Source organism: Echinops telfairi, unplaced genomic scaffold (assembly GCF_000313985.2).
Source record: "Echinops telfairi isolate 266 unplaced genomic scaffold, ASM31398v2 ScPeMD7_7413;HRSCAF=8451, whole genome shotgun sequence".
Taxonomy (NCBI): Eukaryota; Metazoa; Chordata; class Mammalia; order Afrosoricida; family Tenrecidae; genus Echinops; species Echinops telfairi.
This window is the reverse complement of record NW_022111313.1, coordinates 670,619-688,063: the sequence shown is the minus strand read 5'-3', so window position 1 is coordinate 688,063 and position 17,445 is coordinate 670,619. Positions and strand designations below refer to the sequence as shown.

At 56.6% G+C, this 17,445-nt stretch overlaps 1 protein-coding gene across 1 annotated transcript in view; it reads right to left on the bottom strand.

Moving 5' to 3' along the window:
• Window positions 1–1,367: 1,367 nt before the first annotated feature.
• APCDD1L (APC down-regulated 1 like) overlaps window positions 1,368–17,445 on the bottom strand; it is a 44,161-nt gene continuing 28,083 nt past the window's right edge. Inside the window, 8 exon segments of the mRNA XM_004718111.2 lie at window positions 1,368–1,596; window positions 1,598–1,768; window positions 1,770–1,960; window positions 7,749–7,787; window positions 7,789–8,195; window positions 8,198–8,235; window positions 8,237–8,254; window positions 12,278–12,410. Of these exon segments, the coding sequence (XP_004718168.2) occupies window positions 1,368–1,596; window positions 1,598–1,768; window positions 1,770–1,960; window positions 7,749–7,787; window positions 7,789–8,195; window positions 8,198–8,235; window positions 8,237–8,254; window positions 12,278–12,410 (1,226 nt within the window).

The window sequence follows — 17,445 nt, the reverse complement described above, 5'->3', positions numbered from 1 at the left end:
CGCCCCGGGGGCCTGGGCGAGCAGCCCCGTAGGGTTTCCAGGCTATGCGTCTTGAGGGGAGCAGGAGGAGCTGCTGGTGGGCTTGCATCACCAGCCCTTGGTCCAAGAGCTGACCGTGTCAGCCAGTGGCACCAGGGCTCCCGGGACGGCACAGTCCCAAGGACCCTCAAGCCCACCAGAATGCCAGTGGGACTTCAGGACACAGGCCCTGAAGCAGCATAAGACCCACCTCATCAGCCCCATGGTGACACCCTGTGGGCTCCCTCTCCACAGTGGGGACCCTCACCCTCAGCACAGCATGGGTCCCAAAGTAAGCCACTGGGAGGCACCCGCCCGAGGGCCGTGCATGGGAGCCTGGCGAGCAGAGGCCGTCTGTGCAGAGCATGCTCACAGTGCCCCTGCCATTAGTACTAATTACTTTCCAAAGGCTGGCAGCTCGGCCCTCCTCCAGACTCGTCCCAGCAGCCAGCCCCAGCACACGGGTGGGAGGCCTGGTGCCTGGGGAGCCCCTGCCTCCCAAGACCTCCGTGGTGACCACCAGGGCCTGGAGCTGCAGAGCCGTGGAGCCCTCCCACACAGGCCAGGGGGCAGAGGGAGAAAGCCGAGGGGCCCTCTGTCAGAACACTTCGGAGGACGGAGCTCTGGGAGCAGCATCTTGAATTCATGGCCCTCGCTTGTGTCTGGGCTGCTGAATTCAATGAATAATCTCAAATCAGCCCACAGACGCAGCAGGGCATCATCTGCACACGTCGAGTCTTCAGGCATCCTCTTACGCTGTTGTAGAGAACCCTGGGAGGGGTGGGGTGGGGGAGGCTTCAGGGACGGTGGAGGCCCCTGGCCGGTACTGGACCATGGGCTGCCTGGGATGAGAAATGTTGGGCGCAGGTGTTCAGGGACACTGGCCTTTGCATCACACCAGCGTGTGAGATCCCCAACCTGGGGACAGATTCATCTGGGGGTGTTGAACTCACCAACTGGTTTTACCTGCAGTAGGGTCAGGAGATGGGAAAGAAAGGGGGCAGGTCCTTCTCACAGAGCATTTCGGGTCCAAGAGGAGGACCTGAACCGTTGGAAAGAGCCATAGCACAAGGGTGCTCATTCTGGTGTTACTGAGAATAGAGGAGACCAGCCACCCCTGTGCTTTGAGGCACAGCCATCGTCCTTGTGCATGTCCAGGTCAGAACGGTGTCCCAGGAAGCCATCCTTGATACTGGAGAGTCATCTCAAAGCCACCCACGGACAGTTGACCCGAGAACAAAGAGCAGACGTGGAAGAGGGGCTACCCAAGGCACGGACCCCTGCTGCCAAGGGGTTTCCGTAGTAGAAACCTGCGCTGCAGGGGGCTGGGGAGATCCTGGGCCATCTCCTCACAGGACCAGGGGGCTTTGGAAAGATGTGGGGCGCTTCTCAGGGGTGTCAGGACTCAACCCGTCAGTGGGCCGCTGCCCGAAGAGTAGGTGTTGACCGTGGGCGTCTTGCTCCATCTCGAAGAGCTCATACTCCACGTGGGGGAGCCTGATGCCCAGTGGCAAGCACCTGTTGGTGGTTGTGATGTCCCACTCGGTTCCCACGGACCAGGCTCCTGGCCCCCCGCAGCATGGCCGTGGTGACCAGGTCCATGGGCATCACATGGGCCCGTGTGACCTTGAATACCAGCTCAGTGCTGCCTCGGACCTGGGCAGATGGCATGCCCTTGGTGTAGTGGCCAGCGGCATAGATGGTAAAGTTGGGCTGCCGGCAGTCGGGGTCTGAGAAGTGGTGGTATTGCCCAGGAGCGGTTGCACCTGTGGAACGTGAAGAGCCTGGTGAGAAACAGCACCGCGGGCCGGGTCTCGCAGCTAGAGCTGACCCAGCGGCCCTGAAGATGTAGAGCTGTGGCCTGCTGCAAAGGCAGGATGGGAGGGTGGTGCTCGTCAGCCCGGGCCACCAGGCCACAGGCCAGGCAGGGGTGAGCGTGGTGCTGTCAAGAGAAAACAGAAAGGAGGTGGCTTTCCATGTGCAGGGTCCCTGCTGACAAGCTCATCACCAACCATCTTCCCTCCTTGAAAGCCCCCCCCCCCCAACAACATCTTGGCTTGGCACGGGCTGCTTTCTGTATCTGGCAGGCTCCCCCCTAGAACAGTGCATGACCGGCTCCTTCTAAGCATGCAAGGCTCAGCTCACCAGGTTCCTGTAGACGGCCCTTCCTGACTACCCCAAGTAAAGTAGTCCTCGGGCCGTTTCTTCTTTCCTTAAAAACAATTTGATTGCTTTGCCCTCCTTGATCTTATTGTTAAGAATATAGCCAGTAGAAAAACAGACACCAATTCAACTCTTTCTCCTCGCACCATCCAGGGACATTGATGACATGTTTCAGGTTGTGCCGCCACCCCCAACTCCCCTGTCTGAGTGGTCCCTCCCTGTGAGTGGCGTTTCCTGGCCAGCCCTTCAGGCTGCCGTTGCCCCCTGACCCTATAGAGAGTTCTTAAAGGAGCACAGTGCTTCAGGTCAATGGTCAGCACCACTTCAGCTGAGGAGAGCGTTTCCGTTTACTTGTATAGTCACGTAAACGAGTGTCTCAGGACATTAGATTTGGGGGTTCCATCTAGCCTCTGGGACTCGAGGAACTCTGGATTCCATGACCATTTGGATGTCATTTCTACATTCCCCCCTTTTGATCTATAGAACCTTAGATCTAAACATTCCATGAGGGTCGCAGGGCACCATTGCAGCCCTTCTGGTCTCCTGGCAAAGGAGAGGGAATGGAGGTTTCCAAGTGATCTTCTGGTGAAAGGGGAGCGTCATGCCCGCCACATGCTTGGAAAGCGAATGCGGCAACGAGAACCCCAAGCCGTTGAAATGTCCATGCCCTGAAAACCCCGCGGCTTAGCGCCTGCTGTTAAAGAGTCAGCCAAAGCATTCAAAAGAGCCAGAGCGCACAGATGTTCCTTGTAGGGTTAGTCACAACAGGGAAAGCGGCCACCCTCGAGTTGGGAGGCGTGGCCACTGTCTCCAGTCTTCGGATTGGGTTTCCTGTCCCTGACCCCGCTTACAGTCACCCCTGCCTGCCACATTCTCACGAGCTGCGTTTACAGTGTGAGAGGGTTGGTTAGCAGGAAACAGATGCGAGCCCAACCCACTGGGGTGTAGTTGTTGCATTTTGGAGAGGAAAGGCACAATGGAGGCCAAGAGGGAACCAGATACAGACATGTTCTAGTTTGTTTTCCTGACTGGCTGCCCAGGATCGAGTCCAGAGCCTCATCCTGAAAGGTCCAGGTCCCCCGAGACAGCCACCTGTCAAAGCAAGGCTGACGTGGGACCTGGCACCCATCTCTTGCTCCGGCCTGTGGGAGCCCCAGGGAGTCAGGAGAGGGGAGGGGCCCTACTGAGAACCCAGCTGGGGCATTAGCCCTAGGCTTTTCGTTCACATCACACCCCCCCAGCCCTCCCCTGCCCACCCCCCACAAAACAACGACAACAAAATTCCACAAGATTTCCCCAGATGACTGCTGGGTGAGAGTCATGCCAAACGCATGTTGTTTGGGAGTTCTGGCTCAGAAAGAAGCCATTCGAGGACAAACATTGGTGGTGGTGGAGGGATTGCTACCTTACATTGATTCCTGCGGGGAACCTAGCCTTTCCTTGCTTTTCCACCATAGAGAGCACCTGAGGAGAGGTGGCTTGGGGGACTGGGGCCGGAAGGGCAGGGCAGTCTATGGCCTCACACGGCCGCTAATTGGAAAGTGGGCAAAGGGTCTGCTTCAACACAGGCGTGGAAGCCACATTCTGTCTGCTGTCCCATGAACGAGCAGCGACCAGGCATGCTGCGTCACGCCCAAATCACCGCCCGGGCCGGCTGTCCTGAAATCAAAATCGAGTGGCAAACTAGAGCCAGCCTCTGCAGGGGTGCGCGACGACGGGAGAGACGAGGCGGCCAGTGGGAGACCGGGTGGTGCAGCAGTGAAGCGGAGGCCGGCCGTCTGAAACCAGCGCCCAGCTCCATTGGAGAAAGATCTGGCCAATGGCTTCCCCCAGAAGGATGAGAAACCCCACTGCCATTGAGTCGTTCCCACTCACCCCGGCCCCCCGGGCGCGCCAGGATGGCGCCACCGCGTGTCCCAGGCTGTAGATCTTTCCGGAAGCAGATGGCCTCCTTCTTCTCCCCTGGGAGCGGCTGGTGGGTTCAGCCCAACGCTTAACCCCCAGGCCCACCAGGGACCCTTCTGTAAAGAGGACCAGCTTAAAAAGGAGGACAGAAAGGCCAGAGGACGGCTGGACTCTGTCTCTTGGGGTGGCTCTGAGTTGGGACTGGGGTGCCAGCACCAGTTGTTTCCTGCGGAGCGGAAACAAATTGAGGGCCACGAGCTTCTGAGGGGAGAAGAGGCGCCGCCCGCTCTCCAGCACTTTCCAAGGGGTGCGTGTGCTGCCAGCTGTCTTCATCGAAGCTTCCCGGAGTCCTCCTGCAGAGCCTGGGGGCCGCAGTGCTAATGGCCACAGCTGCCCCCGGCAGCACTCACACTTGGGCTGGAGTGGCCTTGGGGGTCTAAGCCTGTTACATGAAGTTATTTCTCCAACAGCACATGACCGTCTCTAATTAACCCCCGAGGTGACTCTAGGCACAGATGATGTTGGTCAAGTGTCGACTGACTGATTAGAATTCTCTATCCAGCCAGTGAATTCGGGGATCAAATTGGTTTTAAATTAACTTCTAAAAATGCTCCTCTTTACCATCTGGTTTGGGCTGTGGGCACGGCGTGGGCACCGAGAGCAGAAGCTAATGACTATTTCGTTACTTGGGATTTGTCCTCAGCCCTGGCATCTTTGGAATTGTCCTCTCCCCCGCCCCCACCTTTGCTCTCTGGGGGTGGGAGTCCTTAATGTACCGGCTGCACATCTGGCCCTGTTTGTGTTTACACACCTCCCGGGTGGGTTTTGCTTCTCTGTCACATTTCAGACAGGATGGCCATTTGGGCTGGCCCTAGCAGACAGAGCGGGGACACCGTGACCCGAGAGTCCTGCCTTGGGAGACCCGGACCCCCCTCTCGTTAAGCAGGCCCGGGATGAACGCTAGGGGATGGCTACAGGGAGCCGTCCTGAGGCCATGAGCACTCTCAGGCGCAGTTTCTGATGAGGAGCCCTTTCTGTTGTCTTGGGTTTAAGTGGAGTGGGTCGGGGGCAGGCAGAGGAGTGGGGAGGGTGAGGTGGTGTCTCATCTCCATCACGGTCTCCTTGGGTTGCTTTGACAAGTGGCTGCTCCCCATCCGGGAGGCGTTGTTCCGTCGGGCTCGTGTCTAGTAGGCACTCATTACATGCTGAATGATTCAAGGGTTGCCTTAGGGCTCAAAAAACACTTGATAGAAAGGCCCAAACCCATCCTTTCATCAACCCATCTATCCCTCATCCCCTCACCCATCTATTCATCTATCCATCCATCCCTCACTCCCTCCTTCATTCATTCAGCCATATATTAATCTCTTCTTCCTTCCCTTCTCTCTCTGGCTCTCTCACTCATCCATCCATCCATCCATCCATCCATCCATCCATCCACCAATTCCTCACTCCCTTATCCATCCACTCTTCCCCGTGTTCTTTTTGACAAATATTCATAGGACGCAGAGTACACCCTGGGCGTCATCGTTGACCTCCAAACGCAAACATGAACAGTCTCGTGTGCGAATGGGGGCAGAGGCTCCCAGTGGCGCCCTCAGCCTCTCTGACTTCTCCACATGGCAGCAGACACCTCAGACCACCGTCACAGCATCTCCACACCTTGTCTGAGCTCATCAGCACTAGAAACGAGAGTGCAGGAGGAAGGACACCCGAGCATATTCCTAAATCTCAAGTGTAGCTTTCACCACTTGGGTTACTATTTCAATATACACTCCCTTCTCATTTGGGGCATTTCTGTTCTGTCAAACTGCGGATGCATTTGAATTGTGGTGCTGGTAAATAAATATTGAAGGTACCACAAACTGCTAAAAGGACAAACGGATCTGTCATGGAAGGAGGGCCAGAATGCCCCTCAGAGGCACGATGGCAAGACTTACATACTAGGCCACGTTGTCAGGAGAGACCAGTCCCTGGAGAAGGACAGCATGCTTGCTGAAGTGGAGGAGCAGCGGAAAAGAGGGTGGACTTCAGGACATGGATCGACCCAGGGGCTGTCACCACGGGCTCAGGCATTGGGACAATTGTGGAGATGGTGTAGGATGGGGCAGTGCGGCTTTCACTTGTGCGTAGGGATGCTGTGCGTTGCATCTGACTCGAGGGCACTTCATTAAGCTGCCCCAAACGCTGAATGGGTGAGCACCGAGCCACTGCTTTATGGGAAACCTAGGGCTCGGTTTCTATGAACCTCTGCACACAATAGTTTCATTGACTGATTGATATATGACCTCGTTTTCTGTGTTTCAGTTTAAATAACCCTTATTTAATCTTAAGGTGCCCTGGTGGCATAGCAGGGCACACACTGAGTTGCTAACGGCAAGGTCAGCGGTCCGAATCCCCCAGCTGCTCCGAGGGAGAAGGATGAGGCTGGGTGCTCCCGGAAAGGCGTACAGCCTTGGAAGCTCACCGGGACAGTTCTATTCTGCCCTCCAGGGTCTCCAAGAGAAAGATTAAGCTCTAGGGCAGTGGGTGGGTATTTAATACTGTCTTCAATTCGATTTCATCGGGCTGATTCACTGGCACTGACCGCGTGGCAGACAGCACGATCTCTCATGTCAAGAACCTGCTCTATCATGCATCTTCTGTCTGAGGCACCATCCGAGCTCCCTGTGCAGGGACCACGGGAGGCCCTCCCACACTCCCCTGGGGGCCGTTTCCAACTGTGAAATCAGCCAACAAAAACGTGAACCACGTGGAGCCAGCTGAATTGCAGGGAGCCCTGGTGGCGTAGTGGTTATGCATGTTGCTGCTAACCTCAGGGTCAGCAGTTCGAAGCCACCAGCCAGCCGCTCTGTGGGAGAAAGACAGCTTTCTACTCCCATGAAGAGTGACAGTCTGGGAACACCCGCAGGGCCAGTTCTACCTTGTTGTGGAAGGTCACTCTGAGTCGGCACTGACGCCACAGCAACGGTTCTGGAGAGCTCTCGGTGACGTAGAGGGTCACATGTGAGGCTGCTACCCCAAAGGTCAGCAATTCGAACCCATCCGCGTGGGGCGGGGGGAGGGAGGGGAAGAAATGAGGAGCTGATGCCAAGGGCTCAGGTGGAGAGCAGATGTTTTGAGAATGATGATGGCAACCAATGTACAAATGTGCTTGACACATGGATGTGTGTATGGATTGTGATAAGGGTTTTACGAGCCCCCAATACAATGATTAAAAAAAAAAAAAAAGATGAGCTGTCTCAGAAACCCACAGGGGCAGCTGCACGCTGTCTGGTAGGGTCTCTATGAGCCAGAATGGACCCGGTGGCAGTGAGCTTTGGTCACCCCTCCCTGTGGGCGCTAGTGAGACCACAGACAGGCAGTGTGCAGGGTGGCGTCACCGCCTCACATGGCCAGAGCAGCGGGAAGGGGCCCTTCAGGGACCCCTCCGAAGTGTGAGCTGGGGGAGGGTCAGGCGTGGGTAAGGCCGGCAGTGTCTGCTCCGGGGGTTGGGGGGTAGGGGTGGCGGGGGTCCGCCAGCCCTGTGAAGCCCCAGTAGATGCTGTCCCAAGCGTCAGGACCACCCAGCGCGTGCGCAGGGCCTGTGGCCTGCAGGGGCTGCGAGCCAGGCGAAGGGCAGAGGGGTGCCCAGGCCAGGCCCGTTGGGCGGGGGGACTCACCAGGGCGCTCTGCAGCCGGCGCTGGAAGCCGGTGGGCACCGCGGTAGTGCAGCCGCTCGGCGGGGGTGTGGACGTCCCCGCGGTAGAGCTCGTTCACGTGGTGCGGGTGCAGGCGGCGCTGCGCTCGGACCACGCTGAGCTCGTGCATGGTGAAGCCCAGCGCGGCGGCGCCGTCCGGCCCGGCCCGGGCGCCCAGCAGCTCGTGCACAGTCCCTGGCCGCCAGGTCTTGGCCAGGGGCAGCCTGCGGGCGCAGTGCCGCCGGGCCGCGCTTCGGCCTCGGCGCCCAGCCATGGCAAGCAGCGCGCCGCGGCTGTGGAAGATGGTGCCCACCTTGTGCAGCTGGTAGTCGGCCTCCGTGGCGCCCCGCGTGACCCAGGAGGCCCGGCGTAGCCTCACCTTGCCCTTGATCAGCAGTGGGTGTGCGGGCTGCCGGCAGGCCGCATCGCGTAGTGGAACTGGTAGGCGCGGAAGAGGCGGTTCATAGCGCCCAGGGCGAACCTCGCAGCTGTGGGGGGTGGGAGGTGGGCAGAACAGTGAGGCCCTGTGCCTGGGGGCCCTCAGTGGGGCCCCAGCGCCCAGCCTGTTTCAGTGGCTCCTCTCAGCTGCTGCAATTTTGGACCCCCGGCCTCCCACTCGATGCTTGTAGCCCCTCCTTTAATTCAGTGGACCTGACTCGATGACCCCTCTCCAGCAGACCCAACACCCTCCATGGGGCGTGGGTCCCCAGGGGTCCTCCTAGATTCCGTCTGGGCTTTGCCCTCGGAGGCATGGGTTCAAATCCCATCAGTGTCTTTCCGGGGACATTGAGTTGGATAAGCTCCAGCCTTTGGCTCCCTCCTCTGTGATACAGAGGTGAGGGACGCACAGCATGGTGTCAGGCAGGTGCAGAACACAGTGGAGGCTACTGGGAGATGCTAGAACCATTTGGGGAGCAGCTATTTTATGTGCTCCAAGAGGCAGGGGGACGTTCTGATTCTTCCCCCACAAACTCCAATCGCTTGGCACAGCCTGGTGCACCTCTTTGTGCGTGGGTGAGTGGACGATGGGTGGACAGATGGTCAATGGATGGGTGAAAGATGAGCGGACAACGAGGGTGAAGGATGGATGGGGGATGACGGAGGGACGTGGATGCACAGATGCTGATGGATGGATGATAAGTGGGCAGATGGGGAGTGAAGGATGGATGGATAGATGGCAGATGATGGGTGATTGATGGGTGGATAGTGGATGATAGATGGATGTTGGGTGGATGGATGGTGGATAGATGAATGATGGATGGTTGAGGATGGTTGAGTGGATGATGGATAAATGATGGATGGTGAATAAAGGATGGATAAATGCTAGCATATGGATAAATGAATGATGGATAAAGGATTGATGGGTGATGAGTGAATGATATGGTTGGATGGATGAATATGGGGGGATGGATGGATAATGGGTTTTGTATGGATGAATGAATCATGGATTATGGATTGATGTGTGATGATGGATATGGGTGGATGGTGGATGTTTGAGGATGGATGAATGAATGATTGATGGCTAGATGATGAGTATTGGAGGGATGAATTGATGGATGACAGATGGGTGGATGAGTGGATGGATGAATTATGGATGATGGATCGATGGATGATGATAGATGAATGATATAGATGGGTGGATGGTGGGTGAGTGGATGGATGGATGGCTGTTTTCAGATGAACGGATGGATGGATGAATTGATGGATGTCATTTGGATGGATGGATGAATTATGGATGTTGGATTGATGGGTGATGATGGATGAAAGATAGGGATGGATGGATGGATGGATGATGGTGGGTGAATGGTTGTATGTATGTTGGAGGATGAATGAATGAATGATGGTGGGTGGATGGATGGATGACTGGTGTGAATGGATGAATTGGTGGGTGACAGATAAATTAATGGGTGGTGGATGGGTAGCCGATGACAGCTGCTTATATTCTTTTTCCCCTTTTGACAAGTGGTAGGACCTTCTTTGAGGTAGGTTCATTCATGGGTGTGTATCAGGATTTGCTGTCCTAAGCAGGTTGTTCTGCATGCTTTCCATGTACATTAGGTCATAGACAGGTTCATCTTTGCAGGTCAAAGGTCCTCTGCAGAATGGCTCTGCCAGTGGAGTGCGAACGGAGCTGTGAGCAAGATGTCAATGAAGGGGTGTGCTTTGGTTCTAATAAAACTTTCTTTACAAAGACAGGCAGTGGGCAGGGCTTGACCCACAGACCCTATTCTGTAGGTTCTGCAGACAAGTACGGGGGAGAGGGGAGTGGGAGTGAGCGGCTCAGTGCTACCACAGCCCCATCGAGGCCGAGGGGGAGGGGCTCCCCAAGCCTCTCGGGCTTCCCAGTGCAGACTTAGGGTAGATGGGTGTGGGGACCAGAGCGGGTGGTGGTACTCTAACCAGATCCCCCACTCTTGTTGGCTTGGAGCTTTTCATACTAGGTTGCTGTAGCTGGGGAAACATGTGATCCCAGGGCTGCTAACAGGTACCTCAGGCTGAGAATTTACTTTTACTACCCAGATGGACTGAGTCAGAACCTACAGTTTAACAAGATGCCCCGGGGATCGGATGTGGACATGAGAAAGTAGATCCGTATTCCTTATATCCAGAGTGCCAATGTTAGCTCTCAGTGGGGGCGGGGGGTGGGTTGAACTGGGATGAAGCGGTTCGGTTCGAAACCCTGGTTACCTCGGAGAGAAAACAATTCCACCCCCTTCTCTTTCTCTTCCAGTTGGCCCGATTCTGGTATAGAGAAGGTCTCAGCTTGGAGCGAATGTGCCCCCAACGCCTCTAACCTCCCTCTTCTCCCAAAGAGCACACACAGAGAGACGGGAAATCGAGGGCGTGGGGGATTTCATTATGTTGTTCCCTTCCCCCCTACAGTCACTTCCTCTTTAGGGTTAGTGACCCTGCTATCCACTTCCAGGATGGCATTACGCTTCCTTTAAAAATCGTTACATCACAGCATAAACCCGAGTAGTTTCCTGGATGCCGATTGCACCCCAAGAAAGCTACAAGCTTGAATAGATCCGCCCACGTCCAGACAAGCAAGCTGGCTCCCAGGAAAGGGAGCCCGCTCAAGCTGCTGCCCAGTCTACTGTGGCTCCAGGTGGCTCTGGGCGGCCCCACCTCTGGGTCAGACCAGAGCTGGCCTGGGAGGGTTCCCAGCGGCTGGCTTCGCGGAAGGAGACTGCCACAGCTTTCTTCTGAGGTACCTCCGGGTGAACTCCAACCTCCGTGTGCTTAGCAACGGAGCATGTTCATCATCTGTAGCCCCTGGCGGCCCCACCCAGCAGAGCCATCACTGGCGCCCCCACGCCAGAGCCCTGTCCTGGCCCCATCTCTTAGATGAGACCAGAGAGGGCTCCTTGTCTCAGGTGCACTCTTGGTAGTTGGGAGTCCAGCCAGGGCTTTCCTCCAACTCCTGTGTCGAGCAGGCGTGGCCTGACAGGGCAGTCTGCCATCCCCCGGTTCTGTTTCCCAGGGTGGGGCTGCATGCAGCCCTGATGGCCTGGGAGCGGGCCAAGTGGCTTTGCGAGGTCCCCTCTTCCCCTAAGCACAGCAGATGTTTGGCAGGGATCCCCTCTGAGCTCAGAGGTGTGGGGAGGACATGGGTGTGCAGGACGCTGTCTTGGAGCAGAGAGCAGAGCCCGCAGAGGATGGGGGAGTGGGGAGAGGAAGGGCTGTCTTAGCAGGCCCCGGAGGCAGGCTCTACCCACTGACGTGGCCTTTGTGCCCCAAAATGAGGGCGGAGGCTGGTGCCTGCATCGCCGAGGGCCTGTGAGGACAGAGCAAGATGGAGTGACCCCAGCCCTGGCCTGGTCTGCCGCTGCCTGCTTCAGGGCCTTGCACCAGCTGCACCAGGCCACTCCTCAGGATGGCCACTTCCTTCTCGCTCAGCTCTCATCCCAAAGCCACTGCCTCCAGGAAGCCTTCCCTGCCCTCTCTCTAAAGAGCCCCCTCCCTGCCCTCTCTCTAAAGAACCTCCCCTCTCACCCCCTCTCACAGCCTCACTGCCATGGTTGGCTCTGTGCCTTCTCTCTGAATCTCCGTGCAGGTCCCTCTGTGCACTCCATGGTGGGTGCTTGATCAGTGTTTGCGTCGGAGGTGCTCAGGAAGTGTAGGTGCTTTGTCCGTGTTTGCACAGCAGGGCCTTGGTTTGTGGGTAGTACGTACTCAGTGCGTGTCTGTACCGTCAGTGCTTGCTAAGTGTCTGCGCAGTAGCTGCTCAGGGAGTGAGTGTACAGGAAGTGCTCAGCGTGTATGCAGTAGGTGCTCAGTAAGTGCACCGTCGGTGCTCGGAAACTCTTTGTACGGTAGGGGCTTACTGTTTGTTTTTAACCGCAGATACTCCAAGCGTGTTTGTACAGTAGGTGGTCGAGAGGGGAATGGGCACAATGCCCCCCAGCCCTGTCCCTGCCTCCCAGGACGCAAAGCTGTGTGCCTGCCTTGTGGAAGATCTCTTGAACAAGTGGATGAGTGGGCGTGCTCAGGTGACCCTGGGGTCTTACCCAGTGGAGATCCAGGGCCCGTGGATGCACAGGGGCAGCAGGGTGGTGACGTGTGCTCTGTCAAGCAGGGGCTGCTGACAGCGGGCCTGCCCGTGCAGGTGGGTGCTCCCTGTTACCACCTCCACCGTGTGAGCTGCAAGCCAGGCAGACCTGGTTAGACACCTGCCTGCCCAGCGGATGTCTCAGGCTGCCAGGACCCAGGGCTCTGCCTGTTCCAGGTAGGCCGAGAACACAGGTCGGTGGAGCTCCTTGGAATCCAGTCCCCTGACCCAGTTCTTGGACTCCAGGCTTAGATTTCTAGGATGGAAACCTCTGGGAATTAGATTCCTACGAACGATACCTGGACCTTTCACAGATTTGCCTGCTGGACCAGACTCCACCAGGGGAGGTGCTTGAGGGGGGTCTGCACCCCTAGATAAGTGCCCTTTAGCTCAGACTCAAGGAGCGGAATGTGGACATGGACCCTTCCCTAGAGCAGGACCCCTCCTGCCCAGGGGAGCCCCCACTTTGGTCTGAAGCACTCAGCTCAGGCAGACCAGGCCTGCTGTCCACCCTGGACAGCCCTGCGACCCACCTGTGTCAGGGCCACCGGCGTCAGCACTGAGAAGAACTTGGGGAGGGGCAACACGTGGACGGGGCATGGCTGGCGGGTGCCCAGGGCAGGGGAGAGGCCGGAAGAGGGCGACCATGTCCCTCCCTGGGAGCTTGCCTCTACACATGAGCATCCAGGGATGGCCCTGGGCCCTGGAAGGGAGGGGCAAGTGGGGTGGACTGAGCGGCAAGGCTCCAGGTCCTCATGAGTGACCCCAGAAGCCTCAGCCAACCCGGGGCGTGGGACACTCAGAGCCTCCCCGATGAGCGCACGCAGGTCCGAGTGCCAAGACCTGCAGCTGCCGAGAAGCAGCAATCCCCCCCTCCGGAAGGTCCTGTCCACTGAGGTGTGGCCCGGAGGCAGTGCAGACAGCAGATGCTGGGGAAGCAGCCGCTGTGTCCAAGCATTACGACTGCAGCTGGCTCGTGGGACCCAGGCCCAGCTGGCCGGGACATTCTGGTAGAGCCTTCCCCCGAGCCAGTGCTGAAGTGGGTCAGGAGGGCAGCACCTCTGAGACAGGCCAGGGGACCAGGACACTGCTTGCCTCCACCTAGAATGCTCCAAGTGTCGGTGGGCTGAGCCCAGAAGGGAAGGCATGCAGTGCCCTGCTCCTGCCCTGCACACACACAGCTCCCAGCCACGGCTCCGGAGGTCTGGGTGTCCGCACCTCCCTGGTGACTGGGGGTTGCCTCTGAGACTCTTAGGGCTCCCTGTGACCAGCAGAGAAAGCAGAAGGGATGCTGATGAAGGGAGAGGCAGAGGCTCCTGTTAGAAGAGTGTCAACTCCGTGCCTTTTACTACCCTGTCTCCCGTGTCCTTTGCCCCTGCCTCAGGAAATGGGTGTTTGTGTGTCTTCTCAAAGCAGGCACAGGTGGTGGTGGTGGTGGGGTGTTGGCTTAGATGACTCGGGCATACGCTTCCCATCAACAGGGCAGCTTGATTGCTGACCCTGTGCCAGATGGCATGCCCTTCCTGCGTTGGGGAAAGGTGCGGACTGGGAGACGTGGTAGATTGCAAGGCACGCTAGGCATCCCCTGAGTGCATGGATGGATAGATGAGTGGATGGATGGGAGGATGGATGGATGGATAGATGGGTGGATGGATGGATGGATGATTGGATGGATGGATGGGAGGATGGACGGTTGAGAATGGATAGATGAATGGCTGGTGGGAGAATGGATAAGTGGATGGATGGATGGATGAGTGAGTGGGTTGCAGGATGGATGGATGGGAAGATGAATGGATGGGTGGGAGAATGGATAGGTGGATGACGGGTGAATGGGTGAGCGGATGGATGAATGGATGAATGGCTTAGTAGATGGCCGGATATAAGGGCTGGGATAGCATCAGGTCTCTGCTATCTACCGAGCTTACCTACAACGGATCACCAACGAGGAGAGAGGCAAACACAAAACTGACACCAGAGCGGGGTTTCCTCCTGCCGGTAATGTGGATGCTTGAGCCGCTCCACGGGCTCCCAGGGCCCCCCGAGCAGAGTGAAGAGAAGGCCGGGACGACGTTGAAAAGGTGGACCTGTTTCGACTTGGACACACCTCGTTTTATAGAGACCTGAGCAGGACAGCGTCCCAGTGCAACTACTCCCGCCCCCTAGAGCCTTGAGCTGGGACGTGAGCCTCTTTGCACCAACCCTTCACACGCATCAGTGCTTCTGCGGCTGGCCTCGTCCAAGACCCTGGGTCCCTCCCTCAGGGCAGCTCTGCAGGCCGGTGTGAACGCCACCCAAGTGAGCTGCACTGCCCACCAGTGCTGGGATGGAGGCCCTGGAGAGGAGGATCGTCTGCCTGGTATGCATGTCCAGCCTCCATACCCTGGGACCCTGGAAATCACATGGGCCTGCTTCTGGAGGAAATGTCTTCATTCTAGAGAGAACAAACCTTCTTATGCTGCCCCAGGCCCCGAGAAGACACAGCCGTACTGCCGTGTCAAGGACCCCCGGCATTGTGTTTCGCGGAATGTGCTTCAGTTTGTCTTGTTTGGGTGGGGGTGGTTAACCCACACCGCAGGCTGAACGCGCGCGTGCAGACACAGCAGCCGGGGAAAGTGCCCAAACAGAAACGGGTGCGCGCAGTTCCTGGGTCATTCCCCCAGCCTCCCCCTCTAGCGAAATGAAGCAGCTAGCAATTATTCCACGGAATGTTCTCAGCTGGAGCCTTTGAGGTCCTCTTTGATTCCTGAGCCCCCTTTCCCCTTCCACCGACCCCCCCAACCCCAACCCCTGCAGAGGAGTTCCCTCGGGACAAACACCGATGGAGAGCGGATGCCCCTATGGGCTGGGCTGAGCAACTTTTTGCAGGGCCCTGGCAGAGGGAGTTGAGTGCATGGGCCTAATTGATTTTTATCACCTGAGGATTTTTAATTAACACTGGTGTCCACTTGCTGCTATCCATTATTTACTGTTTACCCACTAATTAGAAATGATGCTGCTTTTGCACTCACACGAGTAGGGACATTTGAAATTAGATCGCGTCGTTCAAATTACCTGCAGAATTAAATCCAGAGTGCTCAATTTCTCAATAAATGCCCCTGGGGCTTAAAATATGACCCAATTCAACCCGAGATGTGACTGTGACTCAGAGCCCCAGGACAGGGGGCCTGGACAGCATGTGGGACCTGCTGGGGACCTTCGGGGGTGCCCAGCGTGTGCTGAGCTTCTACAAAGTGTCGGGCCCTTGGCCAGTGTCATCTGGGGAGGCTGATGGCAGTGGCCAGCCTGTTTTCGGTCCTAATGTGTTAAGGGCTCTGTTGCACTGTGCAGGCCAGTCCTCCCAGCAACCCCAGGGGCATCAGCGGGCATCCAGTGCCAGCTGTGGCACCTGGCCATCTCCTTGCCTGACCGGTGGAGGCTGCACAACCACCGGAGTTGGAGGGGAGACCTCTGCCACTCCACTTTGCAGACAAGGACGCCGAAGTTCAGAAGTGCAATGAGCCTCTGCCAGGGCCTGGTACTTCTGAGCAATCTCATTTATTGTGATCAAAAAAGATGCCTCACCTGCGGGGTAAGCCCTGTACTGCCAAGCAGCCTCCCTAAGGGGAGAACGGTGAGGCTGTCTGCTCCCGTACAGGTTTAGAGCCCCGGCAACTCTCTAGAGTACCACAGTGACTTGATGGCAGCATGTTTTTGGCTCTGTTGTGTTTTTGTTGTTTTGTTGTGTTTTTTTGTCTAACATACTCTGGAACTATTACCCCGATATCATCTTTAAACCTTAAACCTAAAAGACTCCCCTCTGGGGATCTTAAAACCCAACTGTGGGCCAGTGTAACAAGCTAGCCCTCTGTCCTGATTATTGGGCTCCATTTGGAACTCTGTACGAGGGGCTTCGGAACGTTTGTGGGGAAATAGGTACGAGAAGATCAGGGAGGTTTCCCAGGAGCTCTTTGAAGGCCCCTCACCTACGGAAGCAGATGGACTGGAGCAACTTGAAAGATCAGATGGGAACCTTGGGGGCTAGTGGGCTTACGTCCATGGCAGAGGAAGAACTCAGACAAAGAGAGTGGACGTGGTTGTCCAACTCAAAGGACATCACTGGACATGCGTGTGCACATGCCTGTTCCCGTGATGGTTCCTCCTTCTTTAGAGGGGTATCCCAGTTCACAGAGGACAAATGGAGACAGGTTTCACAGCCAGGCCCGCAACCCCTGTCCCCTCCCTTTAAAGAGCATGAAGTTGGGAGCAAGGGGAACAGAGCCGGTTTTGGGGTTTATAGCCAGAGCAGAGGGGCACACATCAGACCCCAAGTCACCATTCACTTGGGGTAGAAAAGCAAACTAAAAGCACTGTTTTCCCTTATCTGAAATAGCTGACTGACGGTCTGATGCCACTTGTTATGCACTGATCTCAAACCAAGAAAACCCACTGCCACCCAGCTGATTCCTGTGCTTAGGACAAGCCTGGGCGGGACCAGGCTGGGCTGAATGTGATCTTAAAATGTGAAGACGTGTGAATGTATTTATTTGTGAAGTGAATGTATCCAGGAGGTCTGGTGGCTCCGGGGGTCAGCTGTTGGGCTGCAAAGGACAGGGTTGCTAGTTCAAATCCATCAGCCTCCCCAAGGGGAAAAGCTCAGGCTGTGCTCCCATAAGGATTTCCAGTCTCGGAAACCCCACCTTGGGTCCCTAAGAGTCAGAATGGACCGGACGGCAGTGGATTTGGCTCGGTGAAGTGAATGTGTCAGGGCTTAAGTGTAGTAACCGTGAAGGTGAGCATGTCTCTGTGGGCACGGATGGCTGCAGGGAGGTTCGCTATGAATGTATTTGTCTTTGTCCTCATTCACTAAAACAAAACAACCGACTGCCATCCAATGGGTTTCGATTTGCCGTGACCCTGGAAGGGCCGACTAGACTTGCACCCAAGGCTCTACAAGACTAAAACTCTTGGCAAGAGTAGAATGCCTCATCTTTCTCCTGTGGAGCAGTTGGTGGTTTTGAACTGATAACCTTGCGGTTAGCAGCACAACAACCAACCCACAATTCCACCAGGGCTCCTTCTTAGTTTCATGAGGCTTCCTTAAAAAAAAAAAAGGGATATTCTGGCAAACCTGTGTTGGACATTCTAAGT